Source organism: Motacilla alba, chromosome 29, assembly GCF_015832195.1.
Source record: "Motacilla alba alba isolate MOTALB_02 chromosome 29, Motacilla_alba_V1.0_pri, whole genome shotgun sequence".
Lineage (NCBI taxonomy): Eukaryota > Metazoa > Chordata > Aves > Passeriformes > Motacillidae > Motacilla > Motacilla alba.
In genome coordinates this window covers 569,871-594,134 of record NC_052044.1, presented here as the reverse complement: position 1 = coordinate 594,134, position 24,264 = coordinate 569,871, and the positions used below count along the sequence as shown (strand labels likewise).

The following is a 24,264-nucleotide window of genomic DNA, read 5'->3' as shown; positions in this document are numbered from 1 at the left end:
TCCGTGACCGCGGGAGCCGCCGCCGCCATGAACGGCAAAGGCAAGGCCGGGGCGGGGCCCGCGGTGCCTCTCCCGGGAGCCCCCGGCCCAGCCGGCAGCGCCGCCCGGGGCGCGGCGCCTTTAAGGGCCCGTGAGGGCGCGGGCGGGGCGGGGCCGCGCGGGGCCAGGGGGCGGGGCCAGGGTTGCCGTGGAGACGCGTGCTCAGCCTCGCTTTGACCCGAGAGGCGGGGCTGGGGGAGATACCATGGGAGGGGGCGCGGGGGGGGAGTGTGAGGCTTTGGGGGGGGGGGGAAGATACCATGGGGGGGGCACCCGGGGGGGGGGGGGTGAGGATTTGGGGGAGATACCATGGGGGGGGGTGAGGATTTGGGGGGGATACCATGGGGGGGGGTGTGAGGATCTGGGGGAGATACCATGGGAGGGAGGGTGAGGATTTGGGGGAGATACCATGGGGGGGGGTGAGGATTTGGGGGGGATACCATGGGGGGGGGTGTGAGGATTTGGGGGAGATACCATGGGGGGGAGGGTGAGGATTTGGGGGAGATACCATGGGGGGGGGGGTGAGGATTTGGGGGGGATACCATGGGGGGGGGGTGAGGATCTGGGGAAGATACCATGGGGGGGGTGAGGATTTGGGGGAGATACCATGGGGGGGGGGGTGAGGATTTGGGGGGGATACCATGGGGGGGGGGGTGAGGATTTGGGGGAGATACCATGGTGGGGGGGGGTGAGGATTTGGGGGGGATACCATGGTGGGGGGGGGTGAGGATTTGGGGGAGATACCATGGGGGGGGGAGAGGATTTGGGGAAGATACCATGGGGGGGGTGAGGATTTGGGGGGATACCATGGGGGGGGAGGGGGGGGTCAGAGGCTTTGTGGGGGACATACCATGGGGTGGGGAGGGGGGGTCTGAGATGTTGGGGGGAGATACCATGGGGGCGCAGGGGGGGCGTGAGGCCTTGGGGGGAGTGGGGGGCGATGCCGTGAGGAGAGGAGGGGCTGCCCTGGGGGGACACTGAGGCTGGGCTGATGCCATGGGGGCACTGGGGGAGCTGGTGGGGAGGGCACGGGATGGGCAGTGATGGGTGATGCCCTGGTGGGGGGCACAGGGTGGGCAGTGATGGGTGATGCCCTGGGGGGCACAGGGCAGGGGCAGTGATGTGTAATGCCCTGGTGGGGGGCACAGGGTGGGCAGTGATGGGGTGATGCCCTGGGGGCACAGGGTGGGCAGTGATGGGTGATGCCCTGGGGGCACAGGGCAGGGGCAGTGATGGGTGATGCCCTGGTGGGGGGCACAGGGTGGGCAGTGATGGGGCGATGCCCTGGGGGCACAGGGCAGGGGCAGTGATGCCCTGGGGGGCACAGGGCAGGGGCAGTGATGCCCTGGGGGGCACAGGGTGGGCAGTGTTGGGTGATGCCCCAGGGGGGGCACAGGGTGGGCAGCGATGGGTGATGCCCCAGGGGGGGCACAGGGCACGGGGCCGATGCTGTCTCCTGCCAGGGCAGTTTTCGGCTCAGCCCCGGCCCCGGTCCCGGCTCTCCTGACCCGTTTCTCTCCCCCAGGGCCGTTCCCAGGCCAGCCCCTGTTCCCGGGCCTGGCCCCCCCCGGGTACCCCCAGGCTGTGCCCCTGCCACAGCCGCCCCCCTACCCTGACCCTGCGTACCCCGAGGTAGGTGGCACACGGGGACACGGGGACACGCCTGTCCGGGGGGGCCTTACCCTGCGACCCCTCCTGTCCGTGGCCCAGGGGATCCCCGGAGCTCACCTGGGCAGGGACCTTCCCAGAGCCCAGGGGGCCCAACACCCCTTCAGAGCCCGGGGAGGAATCCAGGTGACTGCTGAGAGACCCCCGGGACAGAGACCATCCAGAGGGGGTAGAGAGACCCCCCTGGACACCCCGAGCCAGACGCCCCCCGAGGCCAGCGAGTCCCCGGGGTGCTGGATGCACACCTGGGTGGGGGTGACACCTGTGTGACCTCGCTGCCTCGCTCTTTCTGCAGCTCTACCGCCTCAGCTTCGTGCCCCTGGGCGCCGCCGGCGTCCCCCCCGTGTCCCCAGCGTACCCCGGCGCGTCCCTGTACCTGCCCCTGGCCCCGCCGCCGCCCCTGGGGGCCCTGGGCTCCCCCGTGGCCTACGTGCCCCTGGGCCAGGTGTACCCAGCAGGATCCACCGTGCTGCTGGAGGGGGGCTTCGACACCGCTGCCAGGCTGGGCACAGCTGGCACTGCCAGCCTGCCGGTGAGTGCAGGGCAGCTGTGGGGGCGGGACAGTTTGGGACAGGTGGCACTGGCAGCCTGCCGGTGAGTGCAGGGGAGCTGTGGGGGCGGGACAGGTGGGAAGGGTTGGGACAGGTGGCACTGGGAGGGAGTGAAGGTGGAACTTTCACTCCGTGGGATGGGGTGGGACAGTTTGGGACAGGTGGCACTGGCACATCCTGGTGATACCAGGTGGATCTGTGGGGTTTGGGACAGGTGGCACTGCCAGCATCCTGAGGAGTGCAGGTGGAACTGTGGCATTTGGGACAGGTGGGAAGGGTTGGGACAGGTGGCACTGGCAGCATCCCGGTGAGTGCAGGTGGGTCTCTGGAGGTGGGACAGTTTGGGACAGGTGGCACTTGCAGCATCCCGGTGATACCAGGTGGATCTGTGGGGTTTGGGACAGGTGGCACTGCCAGCCTGCCGGTGAGTGCAGGGCAGCTGTGGGGGTAGGACAGTTTGGGACAGGTGGCACTGCCAGCCTCCCGGTGAGTGCAGGGCAGCTGTGGAGGTGGGACAGTTTGGGACAGGTGGCATTGGCAGCATCCCGGGGAGTGCAGGTGGGTCTGTGGGGGCGGGACAGGTGGGAAGGGTTGGGACAGGTGGCACTGGTGGCATCCTGGTGATACCAGGTGGATCTGTGGGGTTTGGGACAGGTGGGAAGGTTTGGGACAGGTGGCACTGGGAGGGAGTGCAGGTGGATCTGCGGGATTTGGGCGGGAGGGTTTGGGACAGGTGGCATTGCCAGCATCCTGGGGAGTGCAGGTGGAACTGTGTGATGGGGTGGGACAGTTTGGGACAGGTGGCACTGCCAGCATCCTGGTGAGTGCAGGGGGAGCTGTGGGGGTGGGACAGGTGGCACTGGCGGCATCCTGGTGATACCAGGTGGTTCTGTGGGGGTGGGAAGGGTTGGGACAGGTGGCACTGGCAGCATCCCGGGGAGTGCAGGTGGAACTGTGGCATTTGGGACAGGTGGCACTGGCAGCATCCCGGGGAGTGCAGGTGGAACTGTGGCATTTGGGACAGGTGGGAAGGCTTGGGACAGGTGGCACTGGCAGCATCCTGGTGATACCAGGTGGATCTGTGGGGTTTGGGACAGGTGGCACTGGCAGCACCCCGGGAGTGCAGGTGGGTCTGTGGGGGTGGGACAGGTGGCACTGGTGGCATCCTGGTGATACCAGGTGGATCTGTGGCGTTTGGGACAGGTGGGAAGGTTTGGGACAGGTGGGAAGGTTTGGGACAGGTGGCACTGGCAGCATCCCGGGGAGTGCAGGTGGAACTGTGGGATGGGGTGGGACAGTTTGGGACAGGTGGCACTGGCAGCGCCCCGGGGAGTGCAGGTGGATCCACAGAACTGGGGGATTTGGGTGGGCAGGGACCAGAAGATCACCTGGCGCTGGCCCAGGTGAGTGCCAGCCCCATCCAGGTGGGGTTTGGGGTCACAGGTGGCCCTGGGTCACAGCTGAGCTGGAGCAGGGCAAGGGGGGCCTTGGCCACCTGACCCCACCTGTGCCCACACCTGGGCCTGGCACTTCCTGGGAGCTGGGGGAGGCTCCTGCTCACCTGGGAATGCTCCCCTGGGAATGCTCCCCTGGGAATGCTCACCTGGGGCTGCTCACCTGGGAATGCTCACCTGGGAATGCTCACCTGGAGCTACTCACCTGGGAATGCTCACCTGGGAATGCTCCCCTGGGAATGCTCACCTGGGAATGCTCACCTGGGGATGCTCACCTGGAGCTGCTCACCTGGGGCTGCTCACCTGGGAATGCTCCCCTGGGAATGCTCACCTGGGGCTGCTCACCTGGGAATGCTCACCTGGGAATGCTCACCTGGGAATGCTCCCCTGGGAATGCTCACCTGGGGCTGCTCACCTGGGAATGCTCCCCTGGGGCTGCTCACCTGGGAATGCTCCCCTGGGAATGCTCACCTGGGGCTGCTCACCTGGGAATGCTCACCTGGGAATGCTCCCCTGGGAATGCTCACCTGGGGCTGCTCACCTGGGAATGCTCACCTGGGAATGCTCCCCTGGGAATGCTCACCTGGGGCTGCTCACCTGGGAATGCTCACCTGGGAATGCTCACCTGGAGCTACTCACCTGGGAATGCTCACCTGGGAATGCTCACCTGGGAATGCTCACCTGGGAGTGCTCACCTGGCCCTGCTCACCTGGGAATGCTCCCCTGGGAATGCTCACCTGGGGCTGCTCACCTGGGAATGCTCACCTGGGAATACTCACCTGGGAATGCTCACCTGGGAATGCTCCCCTGGGAATGCTCACCTGGGAATGCTCACCTGGGAATGCTCACCTGGGAATGCTCACCTGGGAGTGCTCACCTGGCCCTGCTCACCTGGGAATGCTCACCTGGGAATGCTTACCTGGGAATGCTCACCTGGCCCTGCTCACCTGTCCCTGCTCACCTGTCCCTGCTCTCCTGTCCCTGCTCACCTGTCCCTGCTCACCTGGCCCTGCTCACCTGTTCCTGCTCACCTGTTCCTGCTCACCTGTCCCTGCTCTCCTGGCCCTGCTCACCTGTCCCTGCTCTCCTGTCCCTGCTCACCTGTCCCTGCTCTCCTGTCCCTGCTCACCTGGCCCTGCTCACCTGTCCCTGCTCACCTGGGAATGCTCACCTGTCCCTGCTCTCCTGTCCCTGCTCACCTGTTCCTGCTCACCTGTTCCTGCTCACCTGGGAATGCTCACCTGTCCCTGCTCACCTGTTCCTGCTCACCTGTCCCTGCTCTCCTGTCCCTGCTCACCTGGCCCTGCTCTCCTGTCCCTGCTCACCTGTCCCTGCTCACCTGTCCCTGCTCACCTGGCCCTGCTCACCTGGCCCTGCTCACCTGTCCCTGCTTCCCCAGCCCCCCTTGGCTCCTCTCTCCTGGAGCCTGAGAGGTTCCTGCTCGCCTGGAGCTTGGGGACAGGTGGCAGTGTGTCCCCCAGGTGGCAGCACAGGTGACACTGTGTCCCTGATGTGACACCGCAGGTGGCAGTGTGTCCCCCAGGTGGCAGTACAGGTGACAGTGTGTCCCCCATGTAGCAGTAGGTGGCAGCACAGGTGACAGGTGTCCCCCAGGTGGCAGTACAGGTGGCAGTACAGGTAGCAGGTGTCCCCCAGGTGGCAGCACAGGTGACAGGTGTCCCCCAGGTGGCAGCACAGGTGGTAGCACACGTGACAGGTGTCCCCATGTAGCAGTACAGGTGGCAAGTGTCCCCAGGTGGCAGTACAGGTGACAGATGTCCCCAGGTGGCAGCACAGGTGGCAGCACAGGTGACAGGTGTCCCCCATGTAGCAGCACAGGTGGCAGGTGTCCCCAGGTGGCAGCACAGGTGGCAGGTGTCCCCAGGTGGCAGCACAGGTGGCAGTACAGGTGGCAGGTGTCCCCAGGTGGCAGCACAGGTGGCAGGTGTCCCCAGGTGGCAGTACAGGTGGCAGTACAGGTGGCAGTACAGGTGACAGGTGTCCCCCATGTAGCAGCACAGGTGGCAGGTGTCCCCAGGTGGCAGCACAGGTGGCAGGTGTCCCCAGGTGGCAGCACAGGTGGCAGCACAGGTGGCAGGTGTCCCCCATGTAGCAGTACAGGTGGTAGCACACGTGACAGGTGTCCCCATGTAGCAGTACAGGTGGCAGGTGTCCCCCAGGTGGCAGCACAGGTGGCAGGTGTCCCCCGGCTGGCCCAGGTGCCAGGGGCCTCAGAGGTGGCTCAGGGCTGAGTGTCTCACCCCCGGCTGCTGTCCCTCAGCAGGGCTTGGGGACATCACTGTGTCCCCACAGCCCGCCCCGGCTGTGACACCGTCCTTGGCTGTCCCCTGCTGTGACAGTGACCTCGACTGTCCCCCTGTGGTGACAGTGACCTGTCCCCAGTGGTGACAGTGACCTGTCCCCAGTGGTGACAGTGACCTCGACTGTCCCCCTGTGGTGACAGTGACCTGTCCCCCCTGCGGTGACAGTGACCCCAGTGTCCCCAGTGGTGCCAGTGACCCCAGCTGTCCCCTGCTGTGCCCGTGACCTGTCCCCTGCGGTGCGAGTGACCTGTCCTCTGTAGTGACAGTGACCTGTCTCCAGTTGTCACAGTGACCTGTCCCCTGCGGTGACAGTGACCCCAGTGTCCCCTGCTGTGACAGTGACCTGTCCCCAGCTGTCACAGTGACCTGTCCCCTGCTGTGACAGTGACCCCAGTGTCCCCAGTGGTGCCAGTGACCTGTCCCCAGCTGTCACAGTGACCTGTCCCCAGTGGTGCCAGTGACCCCCGTGTCCCCTGCTGTGCCAGTGACCTGTCCCCTGTCATGACAGTGACGTGTCCCCAGCTGTCACAGTGACCTGTCCCCAGCTGTCACAGTGACCCCCGTGTCCCCTGTCATGCCAGTGACGTGTCCCCGTTTTGTCTTGCAGCCGCCTCCCGCCGGGTGTCCCCCGGGTGTCCCCCCGGTGCCGGTGCCGCCCGGAGCCGCCGTCCTGCTGCCCCCGCGCAAGGGGGGCTTCCTGGGGGGGCCCGGGGGGGGCTTCAGCCTCTGGTGAGGGGGGGCCCGGCTCTGGGGGTCCCCCGGCCGCCAGCGCCCCCCCGAACCTGCCCCGGGCCTGGGGACCCCCCCACGGGTGACACGAGTGGGTGACGGGGGGGGTGTGGCTCAGCTGGGGGGTCCCGGGGGGGCTCACGCACAAACGGGGCAGCCCCTTCCTCATTTCCGCGCGGCTCTAATTAATGAACGGCCTAATTAGGCCCTGCGGAGGGGTTTCCCCTTGCTGCGCCCTCGTCCCTCTGCTGGGCCCATCCGGGTCGCCCTTCTTTAGGGGGAAGGTGGATTTGGGGTGGGAAACGGGCAAAAACCTCCTCCCCGAGGCAAAATTCCCTCCCCGAGGCAAAATTCCCTCCCCAGAGCCAAAATCTCCTCTCCTGAGGCAAAATCTCCTCCCCAGAGGCAAAATTCACTTCCCAGAGCCAAAATCTCTTCCTCAGAGGCAAAAATCTCCTTCCCAGAGGCAAAATCTCCTCCTCAGAGGCAAAATTCCCTCCCCAGAGTTAAAAAACTGCTCTCCAGAGGCAAAAATCTCCTTCCCTGAGGTAAAAATTTCCTCCCCTGAGGCAAAAATCTCCTTCCTAGAGGCAAAATCTCCTCTCCAGAGCCAAAATCTCCTCCTCAGAGGCAAAAATCTCCTTCCCTGAGGCAAAATTTTCTCCCCAGAGCCAAAATCTCCCCCCCCCAGAGGCAAAATCTCCTCAGAGGCAAAAATCTCCTTCCCTGAGCCAAAATCTCCTCCCTTGAGGCAAAAATCTCCTCCCCAGAGGCAAAAATCTCCTTCCCTGAGGCAAAAATTTCCTTCCCAGAGCCAAAATCTCCTTTCTCAGAGGCAAAAATCTCCTTCCCAGAGGCAAAAATCTCCTCTCCTGAGGCAGAATTCCCTTCCCAGAGGTAAAAAAACTGCTCTCCAGAGGCAAAATCTCCTCCCCAGAGGCAAAATTCCCTTCCCAGAGGCAAAATCTTCCCAGAGCCAAAATCTCATTCCCAGAGGTAAAAATCTCCTCCCCAGAGCCAAAATCTCCTCCCCAGAGGCAAAAATCTCCTTTCCTGAGGCAAAATCTCCTTCCCAGAGGGAAAATCTCCTTCCCAGCAAACTCCTGAGCCCCCCGTGGCCTCCCTCAAGGCGCCCCCTCACCCTCTGCCCCTTCCCCTGCCGGAGCCTCTGTCCCGGGGATTCCCTGTCCCGGGGGATTCTCATTCCCGGGGGTTTCTCATTCCCGGGGGATTCTCATTCCCGGGGGTTTCTCTGTCCCGGGGGATTCTCTGTCCCGGGGTTGTTTTTGCACTCCAGCTCTGACCGAAGCCATGAGCTGCAGCTCCCGTGGGATCCTCCCATCCCAGCCGGAGCCGGGTTTAATTAATGCTTAATTAGCAAGAGCTCGAGGTTAACTCAAACCTGCTCCTTTCGCACCCGAATTCCTTAAATCCGAGAGGCTGTTTCCGTCTGTCCAGGGGCTGGGAACGGTCAGGGAACACCCGGATCCCTGGGATTTCCTCTTTAGGATGGGGATGGATTGGGGGAACGGTCAGGGAACACCCAAATCCATGGGATTTCCTCTTTAGGATGGGGATGGATTGGGGGAACGGTCAGGGAACACCCGGATCCCTGGGATTTCCCCTTTAGGATGGGGATGGGTTGGGGGAACGGTCAGGGAACACCCGGATCCCTGGGATTTCCTCTTTAGGGTCGGGATGGATTGGGGGAACGGTCAGGGAACACCCAGATATTTCCTCTTTAGGGTCGGGATGGTTCGGGGGTTATCAGTGGGGTTATCAGTGAGGTGCTCGTTAGTGGGTTTCTGGAGGAGTTTATGAATGGGGTGTTTGCAGGCGGGTTTTTATGAATGGGGAGGTTGCAGGCGGGTTTTTATGAATGGGGAGGTTGCAGGCGGGTTTTTATGAATGGGGAGGTTGCAGGCGGGTTTTTATGAATGGGGAGGTTGTCAATGGGTTTATCAATGTGTTTATCATGCCTGCATTGATAACCAAACCTCCACAAGCTGGGGAGGAACACTTCAGGGATCCTCAGTCGGGTGTTTTTCTTCTTTTTTTGGATGAACAAAGAGCTCAGATTCGACTCTATTTTATCTTAAATATTTCACTTTAATCTGAATCTGTGTTCTGTGTGTGTGTGACCGTCCCTGACTGTTCCCGAGCTCAGCTCTCGGACTCTCTGTGCTGCACTGAACTTGTGGAGTTTTTATACTAAAAACCAAAAATAAAATAAAGATTATTTTGAAAATTTGAATGAAGTAACAAATTTTTGTTGGGCCTCTGAGAACCCCTTTGGCTGCTGCCAGCCAGGGGCTTCCTCACTTCTTTCCTTTTTCCTGCTGCGTTGGGAACTTCCTCTTATTATTTTTTGGGGGGGTATTTGGAGTTTTTCCTACCCTTGGGCACCCATATGTTCCTTCCACAGTTGGCTTCAGAAATTAAGGGAAAAAAACCCAAACCAGAACACACAAAATCAGCCTGTAGATCCTCAGCTTTAGGCAGGAGCCCAGCTCCGGGGATTTAGGGAGATCACAAGCTCCAGGGGATTCAGGCAGATCCCAGCTCCAGGATATTTAGGCAGAACCTCAACCCCAGGGAATTTAGGCAGGTTTCCAATCTAGGTGGATCCCCAAATCCAGGGAATTTAGGCAGAACCCCAAAGCCAGGGAATGCAGGTAGAGCCCCAGCTCCAGGGGATTTAGGCAGATTCCCACTTAGGAACATCCCCCACCTCCAAGAAATTGCAGCAGATCCTCAGCTCCAGGATATTCAGGTGGATCCCCAGCTCCAGGAAATTTGGGCAGATCCCCGACACCAGGGAATTTCAGGTAGCATCCTAACTCCTGAAAAATCCACGTAGACCCCCAGCTGCAGGGAATTCGGGACCCGTGTGGATCCCAGATCCTTAGATGAAGTATTCCTCCTTCTCCTTGGCCGGCGGCTCCTCCCGCGGGGCCGCGTCGGGCTCGGGCTGCTCGTAGGTGCGGTAGGAGCCCTGGTTCCGGTACAGGTAGATCCCGATCACCACCAGCACGGTCAGCAGGGTGAGGAACACCAGCGTGATCACCACTGCGGGGCAAGCACAGCGCTCAGCCCGCGGCGCCCGCAGCGCCCCGGGGCCCGGCGGGAGCCGCGGCCTCACCTGCGATGACGGCGGTGTCGGCGTCCTCATGGCCGGGGGGCGTGGGAGCCTTCCTCAGGTACGGGGTGGTCGGGTCTTCCTCGGGACAGGGAGAGAGGGAGGTGAGGGAGGGCCCGAGCCGGGTGGAGAACGTGGGAAGAGGCCGGAGAGGCGGCTCCGGGTGCTCACCTGAGCTCAGGTGGGGCCGATCTCCCTCCATCGCATCGGCTCCTTCCCGGGGAAGGTTTGGGGTCCTTCAGAGCTGCCAAAAATAGCGATAAAAGCGGTGAACTCCCACTCGACGCCCCATCACCTGTGCTCAGGTGGGGCTGAGATCCCTCCCTTCCAGGCAAGGCTCCGGGTTCCTTCGGAATTAACCAAAAATAGGGAGAAAAGCCGTGATTTCCCCCAAAGCGCCCCGAGGGGCTCCTCGCGAGGGCGGTGGCGCAGCACCAGTAACGCACTGGTGTTACTGGGCCGGGGTCGGAGCCGGGGCGGGGAAGAGCCGGCCCCTGACTGGATTCGCTCCCGGGTTGTGACACCTTCAAAGCGCCTGAAAGTCCTTGGAAATGCCCCAAACGCGGGGCCGGAGCTCGGTGTCGCAGCCGGGACGCGGAATTGCCCGACCCACCTTGGCTGTGGCCGGTGGGGACCCCCGGGGCCCCCAAAGTGTCCCGGCGGTGGCTCCGGCGCTCGGGGCCGGGCGGCTCCGGGGCGCGGGGATTCCGTGACTCAGCGCGCCCGGAGCGAATCAAATCCCGTTCGTTTGGGGTTTTAAAAAAAGAGGAAATCGAGCGGCGGGAGCGGGGCAGGAGCGGGGCGGGGCCACGGCCGGGCCGGGAGCGGGAACTGGGGCTGGGGGAGCCCCGGGAACTGGGGCTGAGGGGAGCCGGGAATTGGCCTGGGGAAGCCCCGGAACTGGGGCTGGGGGAGCCCCGAACTGGGGCTGGGGGGAGCCGGGAATTGGCCTGGGGGAGCCCCGGGAGTTGGGGCTGGGGGAGCTTGGAATTGGGCTGGGGGAGTCCCGGGAATTGGGGCTGGGGGAGCCCCGAACTGGGGCTGGGGGGAAGCAGGGATTGGGCTGGGGGAGCCCCGGGAACTGGGGCTGGGGGAGCCCCGGGAACTGGGGCTGGGGGAGCCCCGAACTGGGGCTGGGGGGGAGCCGGGATTTGGGCTGGGGTAGCCCCGGGAATTGGGGCTGGGGGAGGCGGGAGTTGGGGATGGGGGGAGCTTGGAATTGGGGCTGGGGGAGTCCCGGGATTGGGGCTGGAGAAGCCGGGATTGGGGCTGGGGGAGGCGGGAGTTGGGGATGGGGCGACCCCGGGAATTGGGGCTGGGGGAGCCCCGGGAGTTGGGTCTGGGGGGGAGCCGGGAGTTGGGTCTGGGGGAGGCGGGAACTGGGGCCGGGAGAGGCGGGAATTGGGGCAGGGAACGTTCCCGTCCCGCAGGGGCACAGGGAGGGGCGGGGACCCCAAGCAGGCAAAGCCCGGCTGGGGCTGGCAGCAGCCACCCGCTCCTTAAACTCGGTTTTCCTTAAAATCAGCTCTGCTTTAAACCCAATCTTACTTTAAACCCAGCTTTGCTTTAAACCTGGTTTTGCTGTAAGACCAGTTGTGCTTTAAAACTAGTCCTGCATTAAACCTTGCTTTGTTTTAAGCCTGTTTCACTTTAAACCTTGCTTTGCTTTAAACCCAGCTTTGCTTGAAACCAAACTGCATTAATCCCAACTTTGTTTTAAACCTGATTTTGCCTTAAATGCAGCTTTGCTTTAAACCCAGCTTTGCATTAAACCCGATTTTATTTCCAGCTCAATTTGGCTTTAAGCCTGGTTTTACTTTAGTCCAGTCCTATGTTAAACCCAGCTTTTCTTTAAACTTAGTTTTGCTGTAAACTCAATTCGCGTTAAACCCAATTTCACTTTAAGTCTAGCTTTTCATTAAACCCAGCTTTGAATTAAACCTGGCTTTGCCTTAAAACCAGCTTTCCTTTAAACCGAGTTTGCTTTAGACGTGATTTTGCTTTAAACACAGATTTGCATCAAACCCAGAGCTGCTTTAACCCCAGCTTTGTTTTAAACTCGGTTTCGCTTTAAACCCAACTTTGAATTACACCGAGCTTTGTTTTACACAGTTCTGTTTTCAATCCAGTTTGGCTTTAAACCCGGTTTTGCTTTAACCCAGCCCTTCATTAAACCCGGCTTTGCTGTGGAGCTCCCCCAGCAGCGCTCTCTGGGCCTTTCCCAAAGCCAAGCGGGAGCAGCTGCTGCTCCCGGCTGCCTTCAGAGCCAAAACCGGGACTAAACTCCCCAAAAGAATCCGGGGTTGAAGAGAAGAAGAGGAAGAGGCGCCGCCGGGTGGGAGCGGGGCTGGTCCGAGCCTTGGGAAGGGTTTCTCGGGAAGAGCCTGGCACTGCCAGCCAGGAACACAAACCGGTTCCGGGCCCAGCACCCAAAAAACGCAGTCCTGGGACCCACAGCGCCTGAGAACTGGAATTCTGGGACTCCCCACAGGTTTAAACCCGAGTTTATCTGAGGGAAAGGTTTGATTGCCATCCAGCCGTGCGTGCTTGGGGAAGCAGAGCTCCTCCGGCTCTCTCCGGGGCAGGGATGCTCCCCATGGATCCCCGACCCCTGCGGGGAGGCTCCGGTGCTTCCCACCACGGAAACCCTCGGCATTTGGGGCAGTGCCAGGCCGGGATCCAGCCCGGAACGGGGAGGGGGGGCTGGCGGCGGCAGTGAATCATTCCCAGCCCGCTGCGTCCCGATGGATTTCCATGTGGTTTTGAAGCAGGGTTGTGAAAAAACCCTCATCTTCCTCATTCCTGCGCTGCGGCCGAGCGGCTCCAGAGCCGTTCCCAGGGGAAACCCTGCCCCGCTGGGCTGCTCTGATCCCAAAAACTCCTTCCAGGAGCACCGGGGATGCAGCCCCCCATCCCCATCCCCGTGCCCGTTGAGGACGGGAGGCGCACACCGTCCCTACGGATTTTTTGGGGGTGCTTGGCAGTGCCTTTCCAGCCCCTCCATTGCCATTCCCGGTGGATGGAGGGCAGGGTCACCGAACCATCCCCCCAGGCTTCTTTTGGGGGTGCTCCGCAGCCCCTTCACAGAGGGGTGGGAATTGCTGCTCGCCCTCACCTCGGGATTTGTTGCTCCTCCCTCACCTCGGGCCGATCCCCCGGGACCGGCACTTTGCTCCCCCTGTTTCCCCCTCAGCTTTCCTGCCGGATTTCCTGCTTTCAGCCTCTCCCTGTGGCAGGATCCGGCCTTTCCCTCTCCTCCCACCCCAAATCCAGCTGGAAAATGCCCGGCCGAGCCCCGACATTCCGGCTTCACCCCAGCCCGGCTGCACACCCCGTCCCTCATCGCGGGGCTGCGGCGTCTCCGTGTCCAGATCCCCGTGGCCTGGGATTTTGAGTAGCCACCCCCTGAAGCCCCCCAGGGATCGGGAATTTTGGGAGGGGGCATCCCGGGATCCAGGCCCCCCTCCTGCAGCTCTTACCTGCCGGCACCATGTGCGGCTCCAGGTGAAGGCGTTGCCCAGGCGAAGGCGTTGCCCTTTTCCTACCTCGCCTTTCCAGTCCGGCTGGAATGAGGATCAGCCCCCGGATCCCTGCCCCGTTAACCCCTCGCTGGCTGCGGGGCAAACCCATCACCCCGGAGACTGGGGGAATTCTGGGTCACGGGAGGGGAAAATTGGGGCGTTTGGGGTTTTTTTTGGCGTGACAGCGCATTTTCCGGGAGCTGGTGGAACAGGCTCGACGCCTTTTCCCTGAGTCACGGGTGTTGGAGCGGGGGAGAGAGTGACAACCCCCAGCCTCCCCCCCCACACTCCTCAGACACCCCAAATCCGCCGGTGGGGTCTCCCCAGACCCCTCCGCGATCCCAGATGGAGATTCGGGATTTTCCCACCTTTTCCATCTTTATTTCGGACCGGATGGGGGCTGGGAAATGCTTTCTGGGGAATGAATTTTGGGGAAGACGCGGCAATTCCCGTGGGATCACAGGGCGCTGAGGGACTCAGGGGGCTCCTGGGCGGGGTCTGCAGCACCTGAGGGGTCCCGGCTCGTGTCCTGCTCCGGTGTCCCGGAACAGCCCTGGGAGAGACACGGGGGTGACACTGGCACCTCGTGATTCCGTTGAATCCCACCCAAAAGGGACCGGGTTCCCCGCCCGTTGCACCCGCCTGGGTCGGGGGTCCAGGGGGGCACCGGCCGTTCCCGGGGCCCGGCACCGCGGGGAGGGGCAGGCCCGGCCCCACCTGCGGCAGAGGGTGTCCCACGGGCTGGCTTTGTCCCCCGGGCCGGCCCGGGTGTCCCCCAGCCAGGAATCCCCCTGGGCGCGCTCCTCGCTCCCACCCCGGCGTCCCCCGGAACTTTCCCACCTGAGTTCTGCGCACCTCTGGCTCCACATCCGCCGCCTCCGCGCTGTCCCCGGTGTCACCGCGCTGTCCCCGCTCACCGCCGAGCTGGCACGGCTCCCGGGGACACGCCGGTGGCGCCGCCGCCGGCCCCAGGACAGGACAGGGGACAGCTGCGGTGGGGGACGGCGACACCGCGGGCCGCGCCCGACCCTCAGCGCTGGCGGCCGCGCCGTCCCCTGCCGCGTCCGCGGCTGTCCCCGGCTTTGGTGACAAGGTGCCAGCGGCCTGGGCGATGGCCTCGGATAAAATCAGTGACGCCAGGGAGGTGGCGATGCCCTCGGCCCCCCCCCGCGCCCCGCTGTCACCCGCCGGCTCCGCGGCTGTCGCCGATGGCTCCCGACCAGGGGACAGAGGGTCGCGATTGGAGATGGGCTCCGGGGTCCCCTCGCTGCACACCGACCCTGTCACCGGTGTCGCCTGCTCCGGGGGCTCACTGTCGCGGCCGGGGCCGGGCTCCGGGGTCCCCTCGCTGCACACCGACACTGTCACCGGTGTCGCCTGCTCCGGGGGCTCGCTGTCGCGGCCGGGGCCGGGCTCCGCGCTCTCCTCGCTGGACACCGAGGTCGTGTCCAGGGAGCCCCCGCTGGCGGGCGAAGCCGGGGGGGGCCCGGGGGAAACAGCCCCCAGCTCCGCGTTGGTGGCGGCGCTGCCCCCGCCGGGGGACCTCGGTGCCACCTCCGCGTCCAGCACGGGCGCCTTGTCCGGGCAGGGGAACATGGCCGGGGGGCTCACGGGCGCGGAGATGACCAGAGAGCGGCGGTTACTGGAGGGGGGGACACAGGGGTTCAGCTTGGGGTGTCCCCAGGCATCCTCGGGGTGTCACTGTCGCAGCTTGAAGGGGACACTTCATCCCGCAGGACCCCGATAATTCCCCAGGCTCACCAAGAAGCACCTTCAGCCCATCTTTGGCAGACGCCCGCCCCTCCCCAGGAGGGCTGGGGGGCGAATTGTCCCCTCCACCCCCGCTGTCCCCTCATCTCGCCGGGTGTTACCTGGGGACGCCTTTGATGATGAACTCCTTGCTCGAGTGCTGCTTCTCCAGTTTGCTCATCACCTCGTACAGGTCCCGGTTAAGCTGGGGAGGGGGGACCCAGAGACATTTCAGGGGGCTCCCCAGGCGCCCCCCCATCACTCGGGGGCTCAGCAGGGCCCCCAACACCTGGGGACACCCCGAACACCCTCGGGCTGCTCCGAATGAACGAATGAAATGAAGAGCAAGGACTCTGGAGGGGCGGGGAACAGCACCGGTGCAGCCGCCTGGGGACACCTGGGGACACCTGGGGACACCTGGGGACACCTGGGGACGCCTGGGGACGCCTGGGGACGCCTGGTGCTGCCGAGGGGCGAGGGAGGTGTTTTGGGGTGCCTTCCCCACCTTGCTCATCTCCTTGTAGAAGACATCGCGGAGGTTGGAGATGTTCTGGAAAACGGTGACGTAACAGGCGAGGCGGCTGCGGGGGACAGGGAAGGGTCCGGGCGTGCCCCATGACGTCCCACCGAGGGGACACCGGAGGGGCCTGGGGGTGCCCCACGATGTCCCACCGAGGGGACACCGGAGGGGCCTGGGGGTGCTCAGTCACCTCCCATCCATCCTCCCCGCTGAGTCCCCAGCTCTGTGGGCCCCGCATGGAAAGGGAATGTCCCCTCAGGGCCACCCCATGGATGTCGCGGAGCTGCCACCTCCCACTGTCACGGGCCCCCGTGGCCGGTGTCCCCCAGGACCCCCGATGTGTCCCTAGGGTGGACTTTGAGGAGAGACCCACGCGAGTTCTTCCCTGCGTGGGGGGACCCCACCCACCCGATGGCGCCCATGCCCAGCCCGTGTCCCCCAGCCCCACGATGTCCCCCATCCCTGCCATGTCCCCCAACCCCCGATGTCCCCCTGCCTCGGCCGTGTCCCCCATCCCTGCCATGTCCCCCAGCCCCACAATGTCCCCCATCCCCCTGGTCCGTGATGTCCCCAAGCCCTTGCCGTGTCCCCCAGCCCCATGATACCCCCAGCCTGACAACCCCCGCGGTGACCTCCAGCCCCGTGATGTCCCCAAATCCCTGCAGCGTCGCCGAGCCCCCGCGATGTCCCCGGGCCCGGCCCAGCCCCGTACCTGCCGTACAGGGCCGGCAGCTCCTCCCGCAGCTCCTTGTTCAGCTCCTCAAACACCGCCTGGGCTTTGTTGAACTCCTCCTCGGCCTGCGGGGAGGGACGGGGGCTCGTGGCTTTGTCCCCACGGCAGGGGGACTGTCCCCACGCGGGGGCTGCGCCGGGGCGCCCCGGGGGAGTCCCAACCTTGGCGATCTTGGCCTCGTCCTTTTTCTTGGCGCTCTGCAGAGCCTCCAGGTGGTGCCGGGCACTGTCGTAGTCCACGAGCTTTCGGCCCCGCTTGGCGATGCGCTCCTGGAAGGGGGGGGACAGGTGAGCCGGGCCCCCCCCGTGTCCCCCCTGTCCCCAACCCCGCTCGGGGGGCACCTTCAAGTCCCCGAACTGGGCCAGGTAATTCTCCATGAGCCGCAGGGCTTGGTCGGCCAGCTTCGCCTCGTAGTCATCCCACAGGAGGTCATTGCTCTGCGGGAACAGGGACAGGGACAGCAGTGACAGCCGCGACCCTCCAGCCCCCCGGGCTTCAAGGGGACCCTTGGGGACGCGCAGGGCTCACCTCGGCGATGGCCCGGAGCTCCTCGTGCCCTTCCCACTCGGGGCTGTAAATCTCCTGCAGCGTCTCGGCCACTCTGCGGGAGCTCTCGTGCATCACTGCGGGCAGGATCGTTATCGTTCTTATCATTATCTTTATCATTATCGTTTATTCCTGATCGTTATCCATTTATTCACTGCTGTCAGTTGTTGTTCATTAGCCCAGGTGTGTTATTTTAAATTATTTATTGTCTCTATTATCCCATATATAACGTATATATCCGACAGACACCATAGGGATTATCTGGCTTTCTGTTTAATATCTTAGATCTAATATATATCCCAAATCAGGATCGTTATCGTTCTCGTTCTTATCATTATCTTTATCATTATCGTTTATTCCTGATCGTTATCCATTTATTCACTGCTGTCCGTTGTTGTTCATTAGCCCAGGAGTGTTATTTTAAATTATTTATTGTCTCTATTATCCCATATATAACGTATATATCCGACAGACACCATAGGGATTATCTGGCTTTCTGTTTAATATCTTATATCTAATATATATCCCAAATATATTGATTACCTAATATCCCACATACAGTATTTATATTATTATTTTGTCTTTAATATATCTTTAATATCTATTATTTTTCTCCTCATTATCTCTCTATTTTTTTATCTCTTCATTATCTCTTTATTATTTTTATATCTCTATCATCTTTATCTCTTTATCATCCCACATGCACTTAATAAATAATGACATATTAAAAGACATATTGCATATATAATGTATGTTAAAAATAATAAAATAAAATATAATAAATATAATAAAATAAAATATAATAGATATAATAAAATAAAATATGTATTGCATATATCATGTATGTTAAAAATAATAAAATAAAATAAATATAATAAAATAAAATATAATAAATATAATAAAATAAAATATATATTGCATATATAATGTATGTTAAAATAATAAAATAAAATATAATCAATGTAATAAAATAAAATATAATAATAAAATAAAATAAAATATATATTGCATGTATCATGTATGTTAAAAATATAAAAATAAAATATAATAAATATAATAAAATAAAATATAATAAATAAAATAAAATAAAATATATATTGCATATATCATGTATGTTAAAATAATAAAATAAAATATAATAAATATAATAAAATAAAATATATATTGCGTATATCATGTATGTTAAAAATAATAAAATAAAATAAAATAAATATAATAAAATAAAATATAATAATAAAATAATATAAAATATATATTGCATATATCATGTATGTTAAAAATATAAAAATAAAATATAATAAATATAATAAAATAAAATATAATAAATAAAATAAAATAAAATATATATTGCATATATCATGTATGTTAAAAATAATAAAATAAAATATAATCAATGTAATAAAATAAAATATAATAAATAAAATAAAATAAAATATATATTGTGGGTTCCGCACCTCGCACGGCTCCCACGAACCCCTTCAGCTCCTTGTAGAGTTTGTGACCCTCGTTCTGCAAAACACGGCGGCCGGGGGGGGGGTCAGGGCTGTCCGCGGGGCTGGGGGGGGACGGGGACCCCCGGGAGTGGGTGGGGGTGTCCCCAGTGTCCCCCTGTGGGGTGTCCCCCTGTCACCTGCTGCAGCTGGAAGTTGTAGGCGCTCTGCTCGAACTGCTCGTCTTTGGTTTCCACCGTTTTGCCCAATTTTTGCAAAACCTGCGATGGAGGGAGAGAGGGGAAGAGGCCCTCACCACACCCCGAGGGCACCGGGCTGTGCCCCCCGGGCCCCCCAAGCCCCCCCGAGGGGCTGCCGAGGATCCAGCGGGGCAGGATTTATGCGGGAATGCAAAATTCCACCGCATCCCTTGGCGCTTTCATTTCCTTCAGGAAAACGGTGAATTTTTGGGTGCCAATCTAGCTCCCACCCTAAACCCTGTGGGCGCACCCCAAAACACCCCGAGCCCCGGCTGTGGGGCACAGGGGACGCCATGAGGAGGATGAGGAGGGTCTGAGGTTGAAGGGGAGCTGAGAGGCTGAGCTGGGTGGGGGAGATTTGGGGGTGTCCAGGCTGAACCTCCCGGGACTGGGGCAGCTTTGGGGTGTCCAGGAAGAGTTTGTGCTCCCCTGGGAAGAGGCTGGGGCCAGACACGAAGGAGTTTTGGGGTGCCAAGGAAGAGGGCGACCCTCTGGAAAATGACTGAAGCCAGATGGGGGGAACTTCAAGGTGTCCAGGAAGAGGCTGAACCCCCCAGGAAGAGCCTGGGCCTTTTTGGGTGTCCACAAAGAGCTTGAACCCCACAGGAAGGGGCCAGAGCTGGGGGCAGGGAGCTTTGCAGTGTCCAGGAAGAGGCTGGGGCTGGCTCAGAGGGAGATTTGGGATGTCCAGGAAGAGGCTGGGCCCCCTGGGAAGAGGCCAGGACCAGCTGGGAGGGAGATTTGCAGCGTGCAGGAAGCAGCCAGAGCCTGGCCCGGGATGATTGAGCCGTGGGAAAGCCAAATTTAGCACTGAGCCCCGGCCAGGAAGCCCGGGAGGGTGAGGGATTGAAAGGGGTCTTTGTGTCACCCCCAAAAGGGGAGTCACAGCTACTTTGAGGGGGGGAGGAAAGGAAAGAGGCCCCCCCAAAGTGCCCCAAAGCAGCTGAGAATTGCCCCGCTCGTGCTGCTTCCGCAGCCCTTCCCCCTCGCTTCCTGTGGGCCCCTGCCGACCTCACCAAGGCTCCTGGGACCCCCGGCCACGCCGGATCCTGCTGGGCACCCTCAGTGCCAGCCAGCCCAGGGACCCTGTGCCCCCACCCCACAGGCCCCCCATAACCTCTGCGAGGCGTTTTGGGTGGAGAACCCCCTCCATTAGAGAAGCCACCGCGTCTCGGGGAGCTCTGGGAGATGCCATCCTCCAAAGCCTTGGAGCAACGACGGCGTCGACCCAGAAACCCCCAAACCCCCACCCTCGGAGCACCCAGAGGTGCTGAGCTGTGCCTTTGGGCTACCCCGGGAGCACTGAGGGGGGAAAGAAGGACAAACCCAGTCAAAGCTGGGATGTGGGGCTGGGAGGCGCCTCCGTACCTTCTCCTGGGCGCGGCTGAAGTGCTTCTGGACCTGCCTGGCGAAGAGCCCGGCGCTGCCGCTCCTGCCCTCGGCCATGGCCCCGGCGCGGCCCTGCCCGCGGCCCCGCGGCTGCCGTTGGAGGGCTCCGATGGAGGAAGTTGGAGGCGAGGCCAGGCAGCATCCGCTGCGCACCCCGGAACCCCCAAAACCCCAAAAGGCTCTCCTGGAACCCGGCCAGGCCACAGGGCTGGGGGGCCATGAGGATCCAGCGCCGGGAGGGACCCACAAGGATCATCGGGGCGGCTCCTGGCCCCACGGAGGACAACCCCAAAAGCTGCTGCTGACAAAAACCCAGGGTTCAAGGTTGTTGTCAGAAAGGTCCCTGACCCCTCGGATTGCAGAATCACCAAAGGTGGAAGGGACGGGCCAGGATGATAAAGGTCACCTGTTGGCTCTGCAAAGGACAACCCCAAAGATCCCCAAAATCCAGGAGTGTTGTCCAAGTGCTCCCTGATGTCCAGACACGTGGAAGCATGAGCTGGAAGACCCCCACTGGGAAGAAAGAACTGTGGAGCATCAGGGTTGGATAGGACAAAAGTTGTGTGTCCAACACTTGTCCCTTCATAGGGCAATCCCAAAAATCTCAGTAATTCACAAATCCACTTTTTTAGCCCAAAAATGAGATGTCAGCCCTTTGTGCCACAGCTGGGGGATCAGCTTTGCCTTGGGGTGTCCCTGTGTGGCCGCTGCCGCTGTCCCTCGCCGCGTGCCCTTGGTGCCGACAGAACAAACATGGAATTGCTCGGGGATTGTGTTCCTGTGAAGTCTCGTGTTTTCCCTGCAGATAAGGGCAGAAGTGCAGCAGGTGCTTTTGATTTCCATCACTTTGTTTGGCCTGGCTGACCCCGTGAGCCCCGGGATCCCAAATGCCAGGGCCACGAGGGCCAGCGTTCCTCAGCAAAACCAACTCCATTTGGAGTGCAAGGGGTAAAGAATGACAGAGTTTGGGCCAAAACTCCAGGGTTGATTCCAAAGCCTATCGCTGCTTCCTTCTGCCCAGCCTCAGGCCCCAGGGAGGCCGAGCCCCGGCCCTGCTCCAGCGCTGGCTGTGCCGGCGCTAGGGAGGGGCTGCAGCTCGTGCCCTGCTTGTGCCTCGATTTGCCCATCCCGGTGCCAGTGTGGCTCCATTCAGGTGTTGGATCAAGCCCTGGGAACCATCGCACGAAGCGAGGCCGCGGAGAGCTGCAGCCAAGGCCTCCTGGAGCTGAGAGCGGGACCGGCGGTGACACCGCTCCGGGACGCGGGGACGGGAGGCGCCGGCGCAGGGCAGCGTCTCCCTGCGCTCCAGCGCCGAGGGCCGCTCGGGGCGTCCTTGGGGTGCCCGGAGGCCGTGTGTGCTTTGGCAGAGGGGCCGAGGCCGCTCGGGGGGGGCCGCGGCACCTGCTTGCCTTCCCGCGCCTCCTCCCGCGGCCCCGTTAAAGCGCCCGCGGCGCCGCCGCTCGCTCGCACCGCGGACAGCGCTCCACGATGATGCTGCAGCTCGTGCTCCTCGCCGCGCTCGCCCTGTGCGGTGAGTCCCGCCCGGAGCCTTCGGCCTCGGCACCCGCTGAGAGCCCCCCGGAGCCACCCGCCGGGCGGGGCTCACGCCGTGCCTCTGTCCCCAGGGCGCTGCTCCGAGCTGGATCTCGATGGCATGCAGCGGGTGGTCGGCGGCACCGAGGCGCGCTCGCACGCCTGGCCCTACCAGGTGGGTCCTGCCCGCGCCCCACGGCCGGGCCCGGGGCTCTCCCCGCGCCGGGACCCCGCGCTGAGCCCCGGGCCGTGTCTCGCCCCCTCCCCAGATCTCCCTGCAGTATTACTCCGGGGGCAGCTGGCACCACACCTGCGGCGGCTCCCTCATCCACAGGAACTGGGTGATGACCGCCGCCCACTGCGTCAACAAGTGAGCGGGGCGGGGACCCCCCTTCCCCTCGCCCAAGCTCCTTTCCCCCAAAAGCCCTCGCAGCAGAAATTCTGCCTGCCCCGAGCACCAGAGCCGCCGCCCCGGGAGGGCTCCTGCGCTCCTCGGGCAGGGTCTCCGCGGGGCTCCTCTGGGAGCGCCCTCTTCCCGCTCGGAGCCTCCCGGGGCAGCTCGCGCTCGGGATGCCCGGGGCCCGGCGCTGACGGAGCGTTTTCGCACCTTGCCGCCAGTAACATGAACTACCGGGTGGTGGCCGGCGAGCACAACCTCAACAGGAACGAGGGCAGCGAGCAGATCTTCAGCGTCAGCAGGATCATCGTCCACCCCTACTGGAACAGCAACAACGTGGCCGGGGGGTAAGGCCCGCGGGACGGGGGCTCGGGGGGAGCCCGGCCGGGCTTCGGCGGCGTCCGTGTAACATCGTCTCCCTCCCGCCGGCAGCTACGACATCGCCCTGTTCCGCCTGAGCGGCTCCGCCACCCTGAACAGCGCCGTGCAGCTGGCCGTGCTGCCCCGGGAGGGCACCATCCTGCCCAACAACTACCCCTGCTACATCACGGGCTGGGGCCTGACCCGCAGTGAGTGACGGGCTCCCCCCGCCCCAAATTCCCCCGGCACCGGCCAACGCCGGCAGCCGCGGCAGCGCTGCGCGCCCGGCACGGCCCCGCTCGGCTCCGCTCGGCGCTTGGCTCGGGGCTCGCAGGTGCCCGGCGCCGGCCGCGGCCGTGCCGAGCCTCGGGGCCACGGACCGGGCCGCAGGGGCTCGGCGGGGGCCGCGGGCTCTGCTTCGGCCGGGCCGTCGCGGCGCCCGGCGGCTCCGCGGCGGCGCTGACCGGCTCCGGCTCCGCGCAGGCAACGGGCAGCTGTCCAGCGTGCTGCTCCAGGCCTACCTGCCCGTCGTGGACTACCAGACCTGCTCCAGCCCGTCCTACTGGGGCTCCACCGTCAAGAACACCATGGTGTGCGCCGGCGGCGACGGCGTGCGCTCCGGCTGCCAGGTGCGCCCGCGGCCCCCGCGCTGCCCCCGCCGGCCCCGGCGCCCCCCGCAGCCCCGGCTCACGCCGCTCCTCTCTCCGCAGGGCGATTCCGGCGGTCCCCTGCACTGCGCCGTCAACGGCCAGTACCAGGTGCACGGCGTCACCAGCTTCGTCTCCAGCCAGGGCTGCAACGTCGCCCGCAAACCCACCGTGTTCACCCGCGTCTCCGCCTACGTCTCCTGGATCAACAGCGTAAGGCGGCCGCGCCGCGCCGGGCCGGGCCAGGCTCAGCCCCGGCGCTCTCAGGGCACCACTGCGCTGGCCCTGACCCCGCGCGGCTCAGCCCGGCCCTTTCTCCCTTCCAGGTCATCGCCCAGAACTGAGCCGAGCGGGACGAGCGCTCGCTGCCCCCCACCCGGGGCCATCCCCTGACTCCCCCCCGTCGCGCTCCGGCCTTCTTGCGCCAGGGCCGGCCTCAATAAAATCTCTCCTCCCGTCTCTGTGCCTCCACGCTGCCTTGTCCTGCGCCCATCCTTCCTCCTTCCTCCTCCTCCGGCCCTCCATCCTCCCGCCCAGCTCCCGCACCGGCCCTTCCCCGCCTCCTCCTCTTCCTCACTCCTCAGGGGAGAGCCCTGAGGAGCAGGAGCTGCCTCCGAGCTCTCGGGGCAGCCCGAACCTCTGTGGGATGCTGGAAAAGGGGCAAACGCTGCAAATCCCCTTCCTGGCCTCCAAGGCAATCGCCCCTCGGCAGTACGGGGGCACATGCAGCGTTCCCCCCCCTTGGCCGGCTGTGGTCCCAGCCCTGGTTTCCCATGGCAGTCCCAGATGTCCCATTCCACAAAGCCATCGATTCCTGCAGTGACAGTGGCACAGCCCCAGCTGGTGCCTCTGAGGAGGAGCCCTCGAGTTCATCCCCTCACAGTCCAAGGGCGCAAGTTTGCTCTTCCTCCCAAATCTTTGGATCCTCCTGTCTCTCCCATTGTCCTCCCACCTGGCTGTGCCGCTGGTCTCCAAAGATTCAGCAGCTCACAGCCTCTTGTACCACCCAGAGCTCAACCTCCATCTCACCCACAAACGGAGCTGTTGCCCCGGCTGTGTTCCCCGACACACCAGCACAGAATCCCAGAATCCCTGAGGAGGGAAAAGCCCAATCCCCACCTTGTCACCAGCCCAGAGCCCTGAGCGTCTCATCCAGTCCTTCCTTGGACACCTCCAGGGATGGGCACTCCAAAGCTCCCTGGGCAGCCCCTGCCAATGGCCAGCCACCCTGCCCGTGTGTCCTAGGTGGCAAGACGTGGCTGGGGTGTGTATTCT

The 24,264-nt window shown here is 62.0% G+C and overlaps 3 protein-coding genes across 7 annotated transcripts; 2 read left to right on the top strand and 1 right to left on the bottom strand.

Moving 5' to 3' along the window:
• The first annotated feature begins 6 nt into the window (after positions 1 to 6).
• Positions 7 to 7,198, top strand: DAZAP2 (DAZ associated protein 2). 2 transcript variants are annotated; one of them, XM_038164207.1, is made up of 4 exons: positions 7 to 40; positions 1,565 to 1,671; positions 2,003 to 2,239; positions 6,644 to 7,198. In XM_038164207.1, exons 1-4 carry the CDS (start codon positions 28 to 30, stop codon positions 6,767 to 6,769), a joined length of 483 nt encoding a protein of 160 aa, XP_038020135.1. In that variant the 5' UTR covers positions 7 to 27; the 3' UTR covers positions 6,770 to 7,198. The 2 variants fall into 2 exon arrangements, with proteins under 2 accessions (XP_038020135.1, XP_038020134.1); XM_038164206.1 differs by lacking the exon at positions 7 to 40 and having other exon boundaries at positions 1,431 to 1,671.
• Positions 7,199 to 9,907: 2,709 nt separating this feature from the next.
• Positions 9,908 to 20,180, bottom strand: BIN2 (bridging integrator 2). Of its 4 annotated transcripts, none has more exons than XM_038164197.1 (12): positions 20,032 to 20,180; positions 18,604 to 18,684; positions 18,428 to 18,482; positions 16,956 to 17,050; positions 16,769 to 16,864; positions 16,589 to 16,696; positions 16,407 to 16,492; positions 15,680 to 15,755; positions 15,297 to 15,379; positions 14,266 to 15,067; positions 10,076 to 10,148; positions 9,908 to 9,982 (listed from the first exon to the last, which is right to left on the bottom strand). In XM_038164197.1, the coding sequence occupies exons 1-11, from the start codon at positions 20,107 to 20,109 to the stop codon at positions 10,143 to 10,145; spliced, it is 1,566 nt and encodes a 521-aa protein (XP_038020125.1). In that variant the 5' UTR covers positions 20,110 to 20,180; the 3' UTR covers positions 9,908 to 9,982; positions 10,076 to 10,142. The 4 variants fall into 4 exon arrangements, with proteins under 4 accessions (XP_038020125.1, XP_038020126.1, XP_038020123.1 ...); XM_038164198.1 differs by having other exon boundaries at positions 14,281 to 15,067; XM_038164195.1 differs by lacking the exon at positions 9,908 to 9,982 and adding an exon at positions 13,794 to 13,978.
• Positions 20,181 to 21,505: 1,325 nt separating this feature from the next.
• LOC119712679 (chymotrypsin-like elastase family member 1) lies at positions 21,506 to 23,448 on the top strand. The gene is made up of 8 exons (XM_038164205.1): positions 21,506 to 21,583; positions 21,678 to 21,760; positions 21,855 to 21,955; positions 22,204 to 22,329; positions 22,415 to 22,551; positions 22,826 to 22,971; positions 23,053 to 23,202; positions 23,316 to 23,448. The coding sequence occupies exons 1-8, from the start codon at positions 21,541 to 21,543 to the stop codon at positions 23,331 to 23,333; spliced, it is 804 nt and encodes a 267-aa protein (XP_038020133.1). The 5' UTR covers positions 21,506 to 21,540; the 3' UTR covers positions 23,334 to 23,448.
• The last annotated feature ends 816 nt before the right edge of the window (positions 23,449 to 24,264 follow it).